Source organism: Apteryx mantelli, chromosome Z (assembly GCF_036417845.1).
Source record: "Apteryx mantelli isolate bAptMan1 chromosome Z, bAptMan1.hap1, whole genome shotgun sequence".
NCBI lineage: Eukaryota > Metazoa > Chordata > Aves > Apterygiformes > Apterygidae > Apteryx > Apteryx mantelli.
This window is the reverse complement of record NC_090020.1, coordinates 19,139,825-19,157,756: the sequence shown is the minus strand read 5'-3', so window position 1 is coordinate 19,157,756 and position 17,932 is coordinate 19,139,825. Positions and strand designations below refer to the sequence as shown.

The 17,932-nt window shown below is 37.3% G+C and overlaps 1 protein-coding gene across 2 annotated transcripts in view; it reads right to left on the bottom strand.

Moving 5' to 3' along the window:
• Positions 1–17,932, bottom strand: part of KDM4C (lysine demethylase 4C) — a 266,679-nt gene that overhangs the window by 3,195 nt on the left and 245,552 nt on the right. For both annotated transcript variants that reach the window (XM_067315328.1, XM_067315330.1), the window contains 2 exons: positions 4,529–4,648; positions 577–669 (listed from right to left, as the gene is read on the bottom strand). In XM_067315328.1, the coding sequence (XP_067171429.1) occupies positions 577–669; positions 4,529–4,648 (213 nt within the window). The remainder of the gene's footprint in view (positions 1–576; positions 670–4,528; positions 4,649–17,932) is intronic.

Here is a 17,932-nt window from a genome sequence, read left to right as displayed (position 1 = left end):
TATATTTGAACAACTATTTGGTGGATGTTGTTTGAAACTGCAGGAAACTGAGAAAATACAGGGAAGCTCTGGCTTTAAACCAAAGACTACTGAAAGGATGGTGAGTCCAGCCATTGATTTGATGAGTTCTGATCCGGTACTAACTAGGACAAGTTAATTGCATTTTTATTAAATTCAGTGCTTTAAAAATCACAAAGTTCTGAGAACACGGGAAGTTTAAAACAGCAGTATACATATTTCATAAGCATACAGAAAGAATGGTATGTCTGTCAATTTAAAAAGTTTCCTAACTTGATCCTTCATGATCTGACAGATGTTCTACCAAGATGTTCCCTTCAGAAGGCAAGAATTATGCCTGATAACAGCATTTGCTTGTACTGGAAGAACAACTAACTGTTCTCACTGTCACTTGTATATTTGTGTTAACTGTTGTGCTAATTTAGCTAGCCATATTACTACAGCCTTTACAAAAATCTTTGTCCATTTTAAAGGGAGAGTCCAGAATAAAGCCGAGGCTAGTGTTATTGGCACTTTGAGCATATAAATACTATAAAGGCATCATCTGCAAATACTCACAAAACGTGCTTTTACTCTCTTAGGCAGCTCTTCATCTAGCGTGTATATCTCTTCTCTCTTCATTGCTATTTGAGAACCATCTTCAAACTCAACCTAATTGAAAAAATGGGAATTTAAAAATAAAGGAAGTTTCTGAGAATATCTCTGAACAAACACATATTTGCAAACACAAAAGATTTATATGGAAATATTTTGTTATCTGTTTTAGGGAGGTACAGTTAGGATAAAACAGAAAAAAATGTTATTTCTGATAAATTACAACCCAGTATAGGTTGAAAATAATCACTACTCAGTCTAAAGAGCAAAAAGACTTCAAAATCAACATTGACATGCATACATACAACAAAGTAAAAGTTTATTAGGTTAGGAAAGCCAAACAGTAGTAACAGACAACACTATTTTGTAGGAGTGGCACATTAAAATAGCTTCATGTTTTTTTTATTTGCCTCTAATTTTTTCACTTGTTTCTAATAAATAAAAAATAATTTTAACATCCTGTGCTTCAAGGTTGAGAAAGACCATGTCAAAAGAAAGAAAGTATGAGTGACAACTAAGGAAATACCAGTTAACAGAATTTTATTGAATCTGATGGAATTTCTTTAAAATGCTCTGTTCAGAAAATGAAAAGCTTTATCATGCTTAGGTTTAGATTTAATCCAACATGAACCCTGTTAGCAGAAAATGAGAAAGGAAATGTAACTAGGTGTGGGGAATGTTAAAATGCTGAGGCTTTGAAGCATTTACGCCTTTTCGGTAGCTGCTGATTTTTTTTAATACTTCATCTAACAATAGTGAATTTCAGCTATTATCTGTGACTGTAGTTTGAGTTTCTACAGAAATTGTAGTTAAAAAAAAAAAGTTTTGCAAAAAGTTAAAAGAAGTCCCATCCCGCAGCCATAGGCGGCTTAATGAGACCATTTGAATGACAACAGATTTAGGTTGGAAGAATAAGCCCAAATACACATATAGGAAAACATTAACTTACCAAAAGTATTATCATAGACAAATCTGAAAAATCATGTATTTGAACTTGTAAATTAACTGGGTTTTGTAGGTTCAAATTAAAACCTTGCCATGAAGTTTCAAACTACTACCTTTAAATACAATGAATATGTTGGATTAATTGTGAATGGCTGAAAAAACTGATATGGTATATCCAATATCAACAGTCAGGGTAGAGATATATGAGCTATTAACATATTTCAAAGCAGGATTTTTAACAGCAATTTAACAGAAATGCACAAATCTGGAATGCATTTAAAATCCACCAAGCACAGAAGTGCAAAGGAATCACAAAAGTCACCTTTGCTCCTCTCTGCTGTTATTAGTAAACCCATAGACCTAGTCTGTAAGTACTAAGTTACAGAACTTAAAATTCACTTTGGCTTAAACTTGTTTAACCAAATGATGACAATTTAGCTATTTTTCACCAAGGCATAGGAAAGTCTTTATGCTATTCTTGCTCTTTATTGTATAAAATATTTGGCAATACGTTTTTTGTATCACTGGCAGAAGTTGGCAGGAAATAATCTCTGTTGACTCCATGCGATCAGAAAATCACTTCCTGAATGGGCAATCTTTTTGGGTTTCACTAGTAGTGTAGCAGGAGGAAACTGCTTCAAACCAGAGAATCTGGCATGTGAGATACACTGAACATTTACAGTGAAGAGTAAATGGATTTTTTTAAGCTATATTTCAGCATGCTACACTGGAAATAAATTTGCAGTACTGTTAAAGACAAACACGAAATTTCCTCTAAGACTTTCAGCAGTATCATGATTCACGCAAAATGTAAACCCACCATCTCTAATAGCTCCAATTTAATTCAGACTGCAGATACTATACTTCAAACCAGCAATTTTATCTAGTATGATATTTTGTTTGTGCTTCTGCTACTGTACTGTATCAGTCTGTGTAGTATGTTATTATCTCCATGATTTTTTTCATATCAGGACCTTATAAATTAAAGAGTCAGCTGAAATTGATAGAAAGCAATTAATAGGATGAAGGAATGATTTAATCATCTCCTAAAATGCACAAAAATATTGAAAACAGTCATGTCAATACTGAAAATGATCACGACATCAAACAGATCTCAGATATTAACAGTTTCACGTAAAATAAACACATGCTTCATTTGGCATGTATAATTCTGCTTCAGGATTGCGTAGCAAAACTGTTTTGCAGATGTCCAACCGGATAACACAAATTCTGGTGCACTGTCATAGCTTCTGCATGCATAAGTGCTGTCACATTCTGTGCAAATGTGTCATGAACATGATGAAAATTCAGATTTATCTGACTAAAATAGATTTGTTGATGTTTTATAAGATTATAATAGCTTCTTTCAGAGCCTCCTTTTCAATTTCACCTTTTGTGGTAAGTTAGAGTTAGAAGAAGGGTGTATGCGCATGCACATGTGCTGGGAGCTATCAGACAAAGTGTGCAGAAAAGAGCGGAGGAAGCACTACTAATGTGCATGAGGATAGCCTTGCACCCTCCATGTCATAGGCTTTTTATAATCAGTGGCCATGTTATGGTAGCCTCCTATCCTGTCCTACAGATTGAAATACCTGGTAGTCTCTGAAGTCCTATGCAGTGCAATCTGGACTCCCTCTAATAACTGCTATTTCCCAAGGTTAGGGGCTGTTACAAGGCAGTTTACTGTAGTCTCCCATCATTGTCACTCTGAAGAACTCAGAACCTTTCTGAATCTCCTTATGCTAATCCATTTTCCTTCAATTAATCCAATTTCCTTACATTGTGTTAGAGGTCAAAAATAAGACTAAGAAGTTCAGTTTTACTACATCAGTTTTTTCACATATGAAAGATAACATCATCTACCTTATTCCTCGGAAGACTAAATGTTTAGAAGATTAAATACTTTGAAGATTAACATCACTATAGAACAACAATCTTTATATTTTATAAAGAACTTTTCACCTTCACGACATAATACAGCCATTAAACATAAGGGAAGAGGTAAGATTTAGAGACTAGCTCAAGGGATCAGGCACTTAAGGACTTGAGTTCGATTGCAAGTCATTGGCAAAGTGAGAAGGTCACCGCAGCAAGTCATATAGCCTCTCTGTGCCTTAATTTATCTACAGATACAACAGTAAATTTGCCATTTTTCTAGAGTAATGTGAGGCCCTCAGATGAAAAGTTACATAAGTGAAAATGATTATATATATATATGAATGAAATGTACCTAGATTCTCATTCTTTCAGAAGTGCTGTTATTATTCTGACTGTTTTATTGCAGTTTCTACCATTCACTTGAGTATTCAAAGCTGCTGACTGATTTTTCTCAAAGGCAAGCACATAAAAAAAACAATGATTATGTCTCTGAAATCAGAAGTCAGCTTTTTGCCCTTGCCTACAGTGCTCAGTTCCCTAGTTTGTTTGTTAAGGATAAAGCACTCTTTAGATTATGCATCAATTAATATGAAAGTGCCTCAGATAAATGAAAATGGGGCTATTTGCACTCTTCTTTTCACTGTTCTTCCTTCCATCCTTTTTATGAAATGCTTGAGGCTGATTACGGTCACATGTCAATAATTACATTTATATCATTAATTAAATAATGACCTGACATTAAATAAAAGTAAATAACCTAGAGAAAATAACAAATGCCATCTTGCCATCTTAATGTTCCACCTCGTAAAATGAAGACTGTTGATTAATACTGACTTCTCACTAAATAACCCATTTTTGTGCTTTCATAAGAACAGATGAAACCTCAAATCCCAAAGAGTGCACAGTGCTTATTAATGTTTCAGAAAGCTGTTAGTGTAAGTACATCAGTATTTATCAGCTACAATAGAGTCCACCCTCCTGCCTTCTGCAGCTCTCAGGCTGTGGCTTGCCACTCCAATGCTAGAGCAGAATGAGTAACTCACAATAAAGACATCTGAAAGACAGGCACATGGTAATAAACACAGACACTCACCTGATACATGTGAGCTACGTTTGTTCCAAGATACTTTGCACCATACAGTTTTCCATCAGGCCACTTCACCTGGACAACCTCTCCCTCTGCAGGTGGACCCAGCTTTAGGCAATCTCTGCTCTGTTTGCAAAGAAGGATAGTTCTCAAGTCAGTAAGTGAGCTACTACATTTTGAAATTAACAGTAAACTGCTTCTTACAGCTTGATAATGGGGGGATAAGGGTTACTACTACCTGTGTTTCAAGTTTTATAATCTTGCTAATAGGCTAGAAGAACATCCTGTTAGCCTTTATGAAAAGGCAATAGTGACCAAAGAAACACTCCCTTAACAGCTTGATGTTGCACTGGCAAGACAACATATGCATAAATCAGACAGCTATCAGCAACTGTGCTACATTTCCCCAAATTCATTTCTGTCACGCATAGGAAATGAAGATCACTGAAGTGCAATTGCATATTTGCAGCACTTTTTCTATTATATATTTAAGTAATTCATGTTTTAACAGCAGTGCGGTTTTGCTAGACGCTAACTTTAGCGCCTGAAACATACTCCTGACTGATCAAACTACAAATGGTGAGAATGTCAACGAGTGGTTTGCTCAGTTGATGGAGGAACACAGAGTCTAAGTGTTTACAGCAAGGAACTTTTTTTTTTCTTTTGAGAAAACATCAGGCAGTTTTTTCCTGTGTATTAGCTTGGATACTGGCAGAGAAACAAGCTGTCTTTTTGATCATGTAAGGAAAATACATAAAACTGTGTTATACTCTCAGTAATTCGTAAATGTTCAGCTACAGTCAAACAGCTTCCATCAATATGTAAAATAAGAAATAGGTTTGACACAGCGCTGGGTTGTTTCTACATATTTGAAGCCTGTGAGGGAAGGAAGAGATGAAGCTACTTGCTGTTAGCTTTCATATGTAAGCCAGGGGCTAGGTGATACTGTGAGAAAGCACACCAGTTTGCAGACACGGATCCTTACTTTCGAAAGCACCTTTAAGGAGCAATACACTTGGAGAAACAAAATGAAGGGTAATTGCAAGAACAACTACGCTTGCCTCACTTGTTGTACATGTCAGAGCAGCACATTTTACGCTCATTGTGTCATGTCCTTCCCATGGCTTCCTTTGCCCCAAATGGCCCAACTGAAGAGCACACCAACCACAGACCCATTAGGAGAGCAGTCCCCATCAGGAGCTACACGAATGACCGCTGAAAAACTTACGCCCTGTCTGTGCTCACCAGTTCTTCGGAAGCCGTGTCTGCCACATATTCACCCCCAAAGACAGGTACAGTTTGCAGTGTAGTCACTATGCACTATATAGTCACATGACTTGTGATATAAATTAAAAGCTAATTTAGTGGCATTCCCTGAGGTGTGAGAGGCCCTGCTCAGTGCCCATGTTGTATGAGCACACTGCTGAGTGATCTAAAATGGGAAGGGAAGGGATAAGGTCAAAAAGGATTTAGGTTTCCTGACAAGGCTACTCAGTATATGTTATTACCTCAGACTGCTGCAGCACTACTGCCATTTTCAAAGTCTCAGATTTATACAGAGTAGCTTCCAAAAATATATTATTGTTTTCATGTATTTCTGAGTTCGCCAGGCACTTCAGACTGAGGCTGCCAAACATTATGACAAAGAACAGAAAAACTGAGATCAAAAACACACCAGAAGTGACACAGGTAATAATACTTTTTTGGATATTACCTTGTTATCATATCAGGTTAGTCAATCCAGGCCTTACAAACAACTGATTTTAATCACATGTATCTTAATCCACGAATTTGATTCAACCCTTGAGAAAAGTAATGAAAAGCTGGACTTTCACAGAAACACGTGTTCCTGCAGAACAGATGCTGCCTCCCTGGTCCCTCAGGAGCTATGCCAAGGAGACAGTTCGAAACCATGCGCTGCTTGTCTGGCTTGCAAAGGCTGCTGTTATGGACACAGAAAGATGTATCCTCTCAACTTCATTACCCACCCAGTGGGGCTACCCTCTTCAAGGGTAGTAGGTGGCATTACTGCATTACCCTGCTCTTTATTACAGGGGTAGGGAACAGAAGGAAAAGAAGGGCTACTGCCTGATTTTCAACAGTAGTATAGTTATGACTTCTCAGGGAAGCAGGGATTGCTAAACCCTTTCACAGTGCTCACTATAATTTAAATGAGATTATGTTTTGAATAGTCTGTCCTTTATGATGACAGTGAAGATGTCCGTTCTCATAATTATTTTACTTCTTCCATCTGTTTAGTGTAAAGCACAAAAAGGAAAACAAAAAACCAAAAAAACCCCACATCTTGGCTAAGTGTCTTGAACCAAACTTTTAAAGTGCATCATGGAAGATAGCAAATTTCCTAAAAACAAACAATTAATCAACAGTGCCAAGCTAAACATTAATTTTCCAAGAATACAAACTCAGCTTGAATTGCTCCCTCTGCACCTTCCATAAGAAAAAATTCTCACAGCTTCCCTAGGAGAGCTAATGGAATTGCTCATATGGAAAATTAGAGTCCTCATGCAAATAACTAAAGTGAGCTGGAATTACAATAGAAACCCATTTTTCACGTATTACCACAATATCCCAGTCTATGGAACAGTGTTTGGGAAAGCCATCCTAAATAGTTTGTGCTGCTTTCTGCCACAGAAAACCTAACTTTTATTTTGTATTGATCTACAGGATTTCTTTAGAGATTCTATCTTTTTTCTGCAAAAATAATTTTCACCATTTTCTTCTGGGGCAAGATTAGACCCATTTCCCAGGCTGACAAAGCTGCAAACATGCAACCTCACACTTCTCAGTTGTATCATGAAAAGTCAGACATCAAGATATGGCAATCCCTCAACATTCCTACACACCAATTGTAAATAACATACAATGTGGGTTAAATCTACATTGAATTTGTAAACCATGTACATTTCCCTTACATTTTCATATTTTCTGTTCTGTAGATGAAGTCCCAGAATTGTACATTTTCTTCTTCATATAAATGGATACAAATCCTACCTATCTGTACTGAAACACTTAAGTGTCTAATTTCTCAATCCACCTGTTTCATAGAATCAGTGAATTGCTGAGGCTGGCAGGTACCTCCAGAAATCATCTAGTCCAATTCTCCTGCTCAAAGTGGGTGAGCTATAGCAGGTTATTCAGGGCCATGTAGAGTCGAGTTATAAATATCTCCACAGATGGAGACTCCACAACCTCTTTGGGCAACTTGTTCCAGTGTTATACCACCCTCATAGTAAAAAAGTTTTTTCTTATTTTTAAGAAATTCCAGGTTATGGAATTTCCTCTATTTCAGCTTTTGGCCATTGCATTCCATCCTGTCACTGGGCACCACCGAGAAGAGTCTGGCTCCTTCTTCTTTTCTCCCCTGCATGAGATATTTATGCACATTGATAAGATCCCCCTCAGCCTTCTCTTCTCCAGGCTGAAGTCCCAGCTTTCTGAGCCTCTTCTCAAATGCCAGATGCTCCAAATACTTAATCATCTTCATGACCCTTCACTGGACTCACTTTAGTATGTCCACGTACTTCTTGTACTGGGGAACCCAGTAACCAGATGTGGTCTCACCAGTGCTGAGTTTACAGCCATTTAAATAATTTCTTTATGAGCTAAAACCCATGAACTATAACAATTTAAAACTGTTCTTGATTATTACAACTAATATTTCCTGGTTTTAGAAACATTCAATTTGGGGTATGTATACACACACAAACACACACACACACACACACACACATGCATTTTATTAAAACAGTAAGCAATCTATTAGCAACAGATGTTGGAAAATATGCTGAAAAGATGCTGAAATACTGTTTTAGTCCCTTAATGCTATGACTAAGAAATCCTTGGGTACAATGCTACAGATACAGCAGACATTTTGCTTTTCTCCTACATTTTTTCTCTATTGTTATTCCTTTGTTTTTACCACAAAAGTTGAACAACACTTTGGTCTGTTAAAGCTGGACAGAATATTTGCAAGTAACAAATCCAGTTGCAGTGGCAGGGTGGTGATGGTTGACTTGCATTAGATATAAGAATGGGAATATATGTGAATCCACATTAAGAAAAACAAGGCAGAAAGTCATCATGTGAAGCATGCACTTGGATCCAGGAACTGAGAAAGACTGCAAGGCTCCCCTAACCTAAATATAGCCACCAAGACCTGAGGTAAATATGCAAATTTAAAAAAAAAAAAGGACATGTTCCTAATATATAATATATGTTGTAAGGGCATTTCCTAAACGACAACTAAAAAGTATGGATATTCTGATCTAAGATGAACTGAAGAACAACTGAGACTGTTCTCCAAAACTGTCAGAAACAGACGTTCCTTGGATTCCTACAATTTTATTTTAACAAATTTTGCCTGGCAATTATGTTATGATTCAGCTGTTCCAAATTCTACAATTGTTTTAGGAATTATATAAACATAAGAGCCCTTGACTTCTTCTTGGTTTGACTGAAAGCAGCCAGACTGAAAACAAATATCTTCAGTGAATTCGGATGAAACTGAAAATTCTGTGATGCGGTGACCAAAGTCAGTTCAGTGCCTATAAACAGAGCATCTTCTGCAAATGTGGTTCCGATCTTCAGGCATTGGCTAAAAGAAGCCTGCAAGTTAAAGTGATAGTTGGGGGGATGCTGTAGTCTTTCATGTAAAGATTGAGGTAGAAAAGGATGAAATTAGTCTGTGACTACGCACATCAGTCAAAGTTAATTTACAGAGGCTTTAGTTTGACAGAAAGCTAGATACAGAGGTAAAACTTAGGAAGGAAAATATTGGCATAGTCAAAGTGAAATATTTTAATAAAGAAAGAAAATATAGTTTTCCTTTTGAGTTTTTTTTCCCCCATCAGTGAGGAAGGGCAGCAGTTAAATGAAAAAGACCAAATGGCTGCAATAAGACAATTAATATCACTTGAAAAAATTTTTTCTTTTCAGGTTAAATATATGAAAAGCAAGAAGCTCTCAAAAAAATCCCCGAATATAGTGAATGGACAAAATCCCCACCACTACATACCTGCTGAATCTAGCAGCAAAAAAAACAAAACAAAACAAAACAAAAAAAACATTAGCCTGTATTTTCTGTAATTTTTTGCCTTTCAACAGTCAGTTTATAATTCAAAGTTTGATCTTTTGGGAGCTTGAACGGAATCTCATTCTTCCAAAACTGATTCACTGTCTTGGGTGAATGTGGAATATAATTGGTGAAGGAGAGAGTAAATCAACAGATGTAAGATCACGTACATTTAATATCATAGCAATAACATTGGTCATTGCCCTTCAAGTGTTTGTTTGAAAAGAAGCAGCAAAACCAAAGAGGAAAATGTAGCCTATATGGCATTTTGTATAGGAGGTATAAACCTAACTACAGCAGAATATTTAAAATTGCTGCAAGAAAACAATCCCATTCAACATGGAATAATGCCAATATTTGTTTATTCAAATCATGAGACAACTACATCAGATCACCTAGCAAATTCATTGAATCACCTGGCCCTTGTTAATTGTTTTGATGCTAGGGTAAAAAATAATCCCATCCTGATTCAAGAGAAGATACAATAATTGTGATGATGAAGGTCCCAGATTTGATCCTCCCAACTGACAACGTAGACTAATATGTCTTAAGAGCTGTATTTTGCCTCCTACTCGCACTATTGCATGAGCATTGTGTGGAACCTCTCCTATCAGGGAGAAAATCAATTTCCATCTTGATCAGATCAGAACATTTTTTGCAGGAGATTGCTAAACTCAGTTCTTACAGCTGTGCTTCTACAGTGGGCTTAATAGGGAAGAGGAGAATGAACAATTGCATTATAAAAAAGATTTGCAATCGGTAAGCTACTGTCTGAAGACCTCCTCCACTGCTGATGAATATTACTGGTCATGAGATTTCCCTGAGCAGAACCCTAAAACACTCAGATAGCTACAGCTGTTAAATGAAGATTGAGATTTCCTTTTCAGCTTATACAAAAACAAGGGTGGAAAAATGGAAAGATATTGATAAAAAGCTCATTTATGGTATACAGAATAAAGTGGGAATATTGCCTGTGAGCAGCTTGTTCTTGAAGTTTATTCATATTTACCACTAACCTCTCTGAATAAGCACGAATTATCTCCTTAAAGCTGCACTGTTTCACAGACCTGAGGTTTATATTCATGAACTGGCATAACAATCTATTTTGTTAGACACCTCCTTTAACATGCATAGTAGCCTCTTTCTGTTCTGCGCCATTTCATCTTTCTGGAACTTGTTAAGTCATTTCCACGTCCACCATACAGTAACATTCCTCTACACTCTACACTGTTCCCATGAAAGTATCTCTATAAATTCTCAACATGAAGCAAACAACTTTCACCAAGCATTAACCAAGAGGGTAAACACAATCAGGTGGCACCCTTTCCATCAGCAGAGGGTTTAACCCAGCAGCCTTTATCACATGAATAATCTCAGCAACTCCAGTTTTATTTTCATCAGAGCTAAAAGGACTGCTTATCTGTGTAGCTGGCAGCAACAGTGCTGAGCCCTGTTATTTTTCAGCTCTTTGTTTTAAAATGTATTCTAAATAAAATATTTTTGTTTGTTTAGACTATATTCTAATTACAGCATTTTTCTCAATGTCACTTATTAAGAACTGATCTTTCCACCTCCTTGATATTCCCAAGTTTTACTTGCTGGTTTGCTTTTGTTTGCAAAACAAAGCACAAAATGGCTCATTGTTTATTCAAACTCTTGTCAAGTACCACTGAAAATATAATTGATGTGAACAATACAGGGCTAAAGTGGTTAAGTGTGGATCTTGCAACAGGTTTTGTGAGCTAGCCCATGTTTCTAATGCTATTTTATCCATATGTCTCTGTAACACAGCAACAGACTGAAATATATAAAAATTTCTTTAAAATTTTAGTCACTGGTAAAGGAATAGTATAGAGATTTTAAAAATATACACAGAATCTGGCTGGTATTATTCTCCCTGGGATGCTAACAGTTTAAAGATAGTTTAAATGTTAGCTCAAAACTTGGCAATGAAAAATACCTGTAACAATTATTTTAGCTGAATATATTTTAGACATTTGAAATTGATCATTATTTTTGTACAGTGAGACATCAAAACCCTCTAGGAAGACATCACACTACAGTCTTGCAGGAAGACCGTGTAAAAATCCCTGTTGCTGTGCTGCTGCTGTCTATATCCGAGGGCTCTTGAATTCCCCTGTACCGCTCTCAAGCAACTTAGCAAGAAGGAATGGCAAAAAAGCAGAGGTAAGCAGCAACCAGACTCCAGACCCCTAACATGCCTGGTGATGCAGACCCACTACATACTGTTTCCTCCCTGACTCACAGCTTTACCGACTTTCAGGGACCATGGTACAATATTCTAATCCTCTTCCTGGAAGACTGAAAGCTGATAATCTAGCCCTGAGGTTTTAAAGATCAAAGAGAAATAGATACCAAAAAAATGAATTAGAGCTAAATCAGACTTTATAATTGCAGTAAACCTGGCCTTCCTATCCTGCCTATCTCGATTTTTTTCTATCACTCATCATGCGTCTGTTCGTAATTTATACAAACTTTTAAAATCAAAATATGACATAAAAACTGTCCATTTTCTATCATCTGCCACATTGCTTAAACCCATAACAATGGCTCAGACTTCAGTATCAGTCAACCTAACCAAAATTTGCATGGAGCGAGACATGATATTGACTCATCTGAGCTTTTAAAATTAGAAATTTCATAGTTCCTGAAAAATAACTTTAAAAAAACATACGTGGTCTCCAAAACTGATGAACCAAACCATTATCCTCTTCTTCTGGGGATACAAATTCAATTTAAAGCAAACAAGCATCCTGGAATTAATCACAGGATTCATGAAACTTTTATGGAAACAGCTACTTCAGACAACTTTAAATGAGATGCACAAACCACATCTGATTTTCACTGATAGGATTTTCAGTGAATTTCTAGTCCCTAGATCCATAACCTGAAAAGCATCAGAATGGCAGGTCTGATTATTGGGCTTTAGCACAGAAGCAGTCTTGTCACTGACTCCAGCTGGACTGGGAATGCCATTTCTAAATTTTCTCCTTAAATTAGGAACTGAATTTAATTTCCTGTCCTACTCCACTGCTAGTAGGATACCTACCATGAGGCAGTGCTCTCCGTACTAACCAGCTGAAGATCGTTTTAAATGGGTGGGAGTGCAGAACTGAACACGCGGTGAGCAAGCTGCCGCAAAGAGTTAGCTCTTCCTGTGCAAAACCCAGGAGAAAAGGCGGCTCCTGGGGCAAAGCGGGAAAGGTGACTCACATGGGGTTCCCCGAGGGAGCCGAACCTCCCTGACGGTGGAGCTGAAAGTCAGTCAGGCCATCCTGCTACAGCACATAACGCGAGTTTTCTCCTCTGCTTATGTTACTTCGGCTAGCATTAACCTTCAACTTCAATGCTAGTGATGAGGCTTCCACAGTCACGCTTACAAGTGACTGTTTTATACGGAGCATGATCAACACGATTACAGCTAACACCTCTGATTTAGAAAAGTCCATCATACAGACAAGTTACGTACTGCAGTTGAAAACACTGAATATATTTACTAGCATCATTAAAACAGAAGTGAGGTAAGAAACTCCTTGAATATACCTGCCGATGTCAGAAGACTTAACTGTGTTTTTCTTTGGGAAACAGATAGTATACAGTACTTATGCAAATTGTTAAAATAAAAAACAACAACAACAACAAAATAAATTAGGTTTAATATGTTCCAAGACATTTTGAATGAAAAAGAGAGTGGTAGCTAATGTGCCAGTCAGAGTTTTATCTAAACAGGAACAGCTTTTTACACAGCACATTAGCATTTGAAAGAGCAGGCCTGATTCCCACTGGTGCAATTCTGTTTTTGAATTGGTATAAATTCACTGAAATCACCAGATTAACAGAATACTTACTGGAATTCAACAAATTTAGTCTTGGATCACAAGTGAAAACAGAATGCACGGTATAAAAATACTTTAACTTGTGTATAATACATTGTCCTTAAAATGGCAATGAATCTTCTCCTATACAGTGACTATAGGCTTTCATTAAAGGGAAATTGGAAGTCAGATGGATTATGCATTCATGAATGCAGTCTAAAAATTTTCTTAATTTCTATTTAGCTTTAAAAGTTACTATTTCACCTGTTACGTAATCTTTCAGCAAAGCATTAATAACACAAATACATGCCTTATGCTAACTGATAGATGCAGAATTGCCCAAAGGACCACAGTTCTAACCCAAACTGCAGAATGTGGCTTAGGATGTCCTGGGTGGTACTAGGCATCAGAAAGAGGTGCAGCATGGATGACACTGAGGAAGCCTTAATTTAGGGTACAAGGTGCTCTTACGGGATAAAACTTGGTGTGAGTGGTGGGAAGGTTGGGTTGGCAAAGACACCACGGTGCACCATGCCTGACTGAAGTACAAGGCCTGCTTGCTTCACTTCACATGTAAAGTTATAGCAGACTCTGAACCCTACAGTCCCTCCTCATCTAAAGAGCTAAAGTTCCTAGCAAATCTATTGCAGTCAAAGGAGTACAAGGATCAGTTCATGTCCTTCTCCTGCACTTGCCCCTGCCTCAGGATTTAATGCACAGAAAACGCTCCTCCTTTTTCTGCCCCCCAGCTGCACACATAAGGCAAGTCTGGAAGTAATCTGCTTCTGAAATGCACAATAAGTGGGGTGAATTACCGTATCTGAAACTCCTACAATTCCCAGGCTACCTCACAAAAAAAAGGGAAGGGGGAAGTAATGCTGTTTCCTTGCTCCAACCATTCTTACTTCACCTCAAGAGTTCATGTCTGAATCCTGAGTTTTCATTGCGCTCTGCTGTGTTCTTCATGAGTCGGCATATGGATGTACACTCACTTTGCAAACAGAAGGAGCATTTTAATCCATTTCTGTCCCTCAGCTTGCTGCACTGCAAAGTCAGCCATGTTATCGGAAGCTGCTGAGTAGTAGATTAGCTCCCATTTTGTTTCTCTGGCTGAGCTCTGCGGTTATTACCTTCAGCTCATCGAAAAACATTATTGATAAGGTTCTATAAAGTGTTCCATTATGAAGTGGAAAGCACGTTATACACAGGAAACCATGTAAAGATAATACTTACATTTGAAGATTTAATTTGCCCTAGTCTATCCTATATGCTTATCTACTGAATTGCCTGTCTCTCTCATATAACAGGAAACTAAAAAAAACAAAACCTACAGAAAAATTAATTCTCTTCTACATCCTGGAGTAAACAGAAAAAAATGCTGTTAAATCATTACAGTTACATTACTGTAAAACAAGTTTCAGATTAGAATCAGACTGTTACATCTTTTGAGGTTCTGCAACCTCAAGAGTTAAAAGATAGAATAAAAGTCTCCACTCTCAATGTGCTTAGACTTTGTTTTTAAAGAAATTTGATTTTAAGTTAGTAAGACTAAAATTTCGAATCCAGAACTTCATTTGCATTAATCTTCAGAGGCTATAAACAATGATTTATATATGGAAAGCATAGCATTCACAACTACAAAAATGTGTTTAAATAAAATGTCTCAGCTCACTTGAACTTCAGTCCAACTTTTCAAAACATACTAGATATTTAACTTTTTGGAGTATTTCACAGAACAAGTAAGCAAAATCATATACAATTCTTACAAATCTATTTAACACAAAGAGAAACCCAAGTTTTCTCTTCAGAGACATGTCAGGTAGTTCTCAAACTTGCCTTCCAGAATTTTTCAGAATTCTCCGTCTACTTTCAGAAATAAGAATTACTGAATGGTAAGTTCACTTATCAGCAGGTAATTTTATAATGCTGCAAAAAATTTGTGCCTGCTTAAGACATGTCTTTGTTGAGACATAATAAAAAAGTTGCCAAACATATTATTATTCAGCAGTTCTCTTTTTCCTGCATCAAGCAAGTAGTTCTGACGACTTTTTGACTATATTTATGCCAAATCCAACTTATCCTCTTGTTCCCTTCAGATATGCATTACTTATTTTTCTATTTTACATTCTCAGAAATCACTGGTATGGTGACACTGCAGAGCATCCAAGGTATGTATAGATTGCCAAGAAGGAGCATGAGTTCAACTGCTCTAATTTCCTTAGCTATTCTCTGCAGATTTACATACCAGTATAATAAAAATGAACAATAAGCTATTATTCACTGTCAGGAGCCTAATGGATCTTTCACAGGTACAAGAAAGCAGCTAACCGCTGCTATTTCAGGTTTTGATTTGAAAAGGTAGACAAGCAGAAAACAGTTGTCAGAAGAGGTAAAGAGAGAAAGGTAGACAGAAAAGAAACTGCAGGAAAAACCTCTGGAACCAGTTTAGTCATTTACAAGGCCAGCCAGGTTTGAGGGGGAAGAAGAGCTACATAATTTGGTTTCTCGGGCAGATTTTCACAGAATGCAGCATCCTTAGGAGATGATTATGGTGAGAATCAAGCCCTCTCTAGGTTTTATACCCACTTGGACATTCATGGACCGCCAAGACTTAAGTGCTAGCCCAATATTTTCAAATGTTTAAGCAATATGGATATGCAGCAGTAGCAAAAGTATTAATGCATATAGTAGTTGAGAATTTGATTAAGCTGTCCACACAGATATAACCTTGAGCTCTGGGTCTCTAGATCTGATCTTATTACATGCTATTCCCTTTTAAAGGCCTCTCTTCCCACCAACTTTAGAAATGAAGAAAGAAATTATTTTCTGCACTAGTGAAAGCCAGTAGAGTCACAAGCAGCTCAAATCATTATGGAGAATTTCTTGTCAATTTGAAGCTACACCACCCCAAGGGGCTGCGTTAGCCCACAGAACTCCATCCTCCACATGCAAAAACTTCCAACTACATTATGTCACTTTGCAGTGACATAAACTGTACAGTATCCTTCACCAAGCCTCCCTGCCGTACTTTGTAATCCTCCTTCCCCTATAAGGCTGTGGAAGAAATAATTTTGAAGAACTGCCAGGCTTCATCCCATTGGTGCTATATCTCAAAGGTAGACAAATTTGTTCTGTCTCTCAACAGTCCACAACACACAGAAAGTAATAATATCCTTGGGACAATCTGTATCCAGGCTGACCCCTATACCTATACTTTGCCCCAATTAGTTCACCTCATCTCAGGCAACTACTGAGATTATAAATGCCAATGCAACTTCAAATACCTGCCAGGTATCTAGGCCAGGAAGGATCATTTAGCATCTCAAACAGCCAAGAATCAGCAAGAAAAAAAGGATAATTGGCAAGTCTAGACGCACAGTATGTGTATACCTTAGAGTGAGGGTCAGGAGCTGTTGAAGCTTTCATTTCATAATTTTGTAGGGATGTCAAGTAAGCATTTGTGGGCAAGGACAGAAGTAGAGGATTGCAAAGAAGCTCCCTGTCTGAGAAAAGTCTTTTTTAAATAGCTTCTCAAATTGCCTTGCTATTATACTGGCAGGTTTTTGTTCAAATGCTAGTAACTAAAATGTGCTCCATTCTATTACAAAGAAAGCAGAGGATAATAATTTGGGGCTTTGTGAAATTTAGGTGCACGCTATAAGCAGTTGTAGCCTTCTTGATAATTTCAGTGATGTATTTTTGCTGTCAGAGTTCTAAATGGCCCCGTTCCTCCCTTCATTGCCAGTGGTGAATTTCAAGTATTGATAGACACAGAAAGATAGAGCTTAATCTTCACCATTCTCTTCACACTGAAGGCTCTCTTGGGTCCACTACAGAAAGAAGGTAGTCACATTAGTATTAGCATAATTCTGTTAAGGGTTCCAGGTATCACTGCTGGCATATAGAAAATCCGCTGCTTGATGAGGGATTTTTTCATGCTTGAATTCATTCAGACAAAGCAGCTTCCATTTCAAAAAGGAGTGGTCGACCAAGAAAAAAAATATTAAGCAGATCTTGGATGGACTGAATTGATACATGAAAAAATAATATTTTTGTTTCTCTTTTTGACAGTCTTAGCTTCTGTTTGAATGCTGTCTTAAACTGAGCTAACATACGCTTTTTCAAAGGTATGGTTTTTGGATATTATCAGGCCCACAAAAAATTTCAGTAACGAGGTTCTGAAAAACAAACTCATTGGACTCTTGAAAATAGCAATCAAGTGCTAGTACAAGTCCAAACACTTCAGACTTCCTCATCTCTTAAGATGCCCTTCTTTCTAAGGAACATTTACAGCAGCATTTCATAAGCTATAATTTGGGATGGTATTCAGGTTATAAATTTTAATCAGTAAAGTCCATTACATTTTGGCCTGTGGGTATTTTAGCTCATGGACCAGCCTTAGAGTCTGAATGGAGAACTCCTGAATTTATACACTTGACGGTAAGCTAAACTGCAATGTGTGTGTGTCCTGGCAGCAGGAGC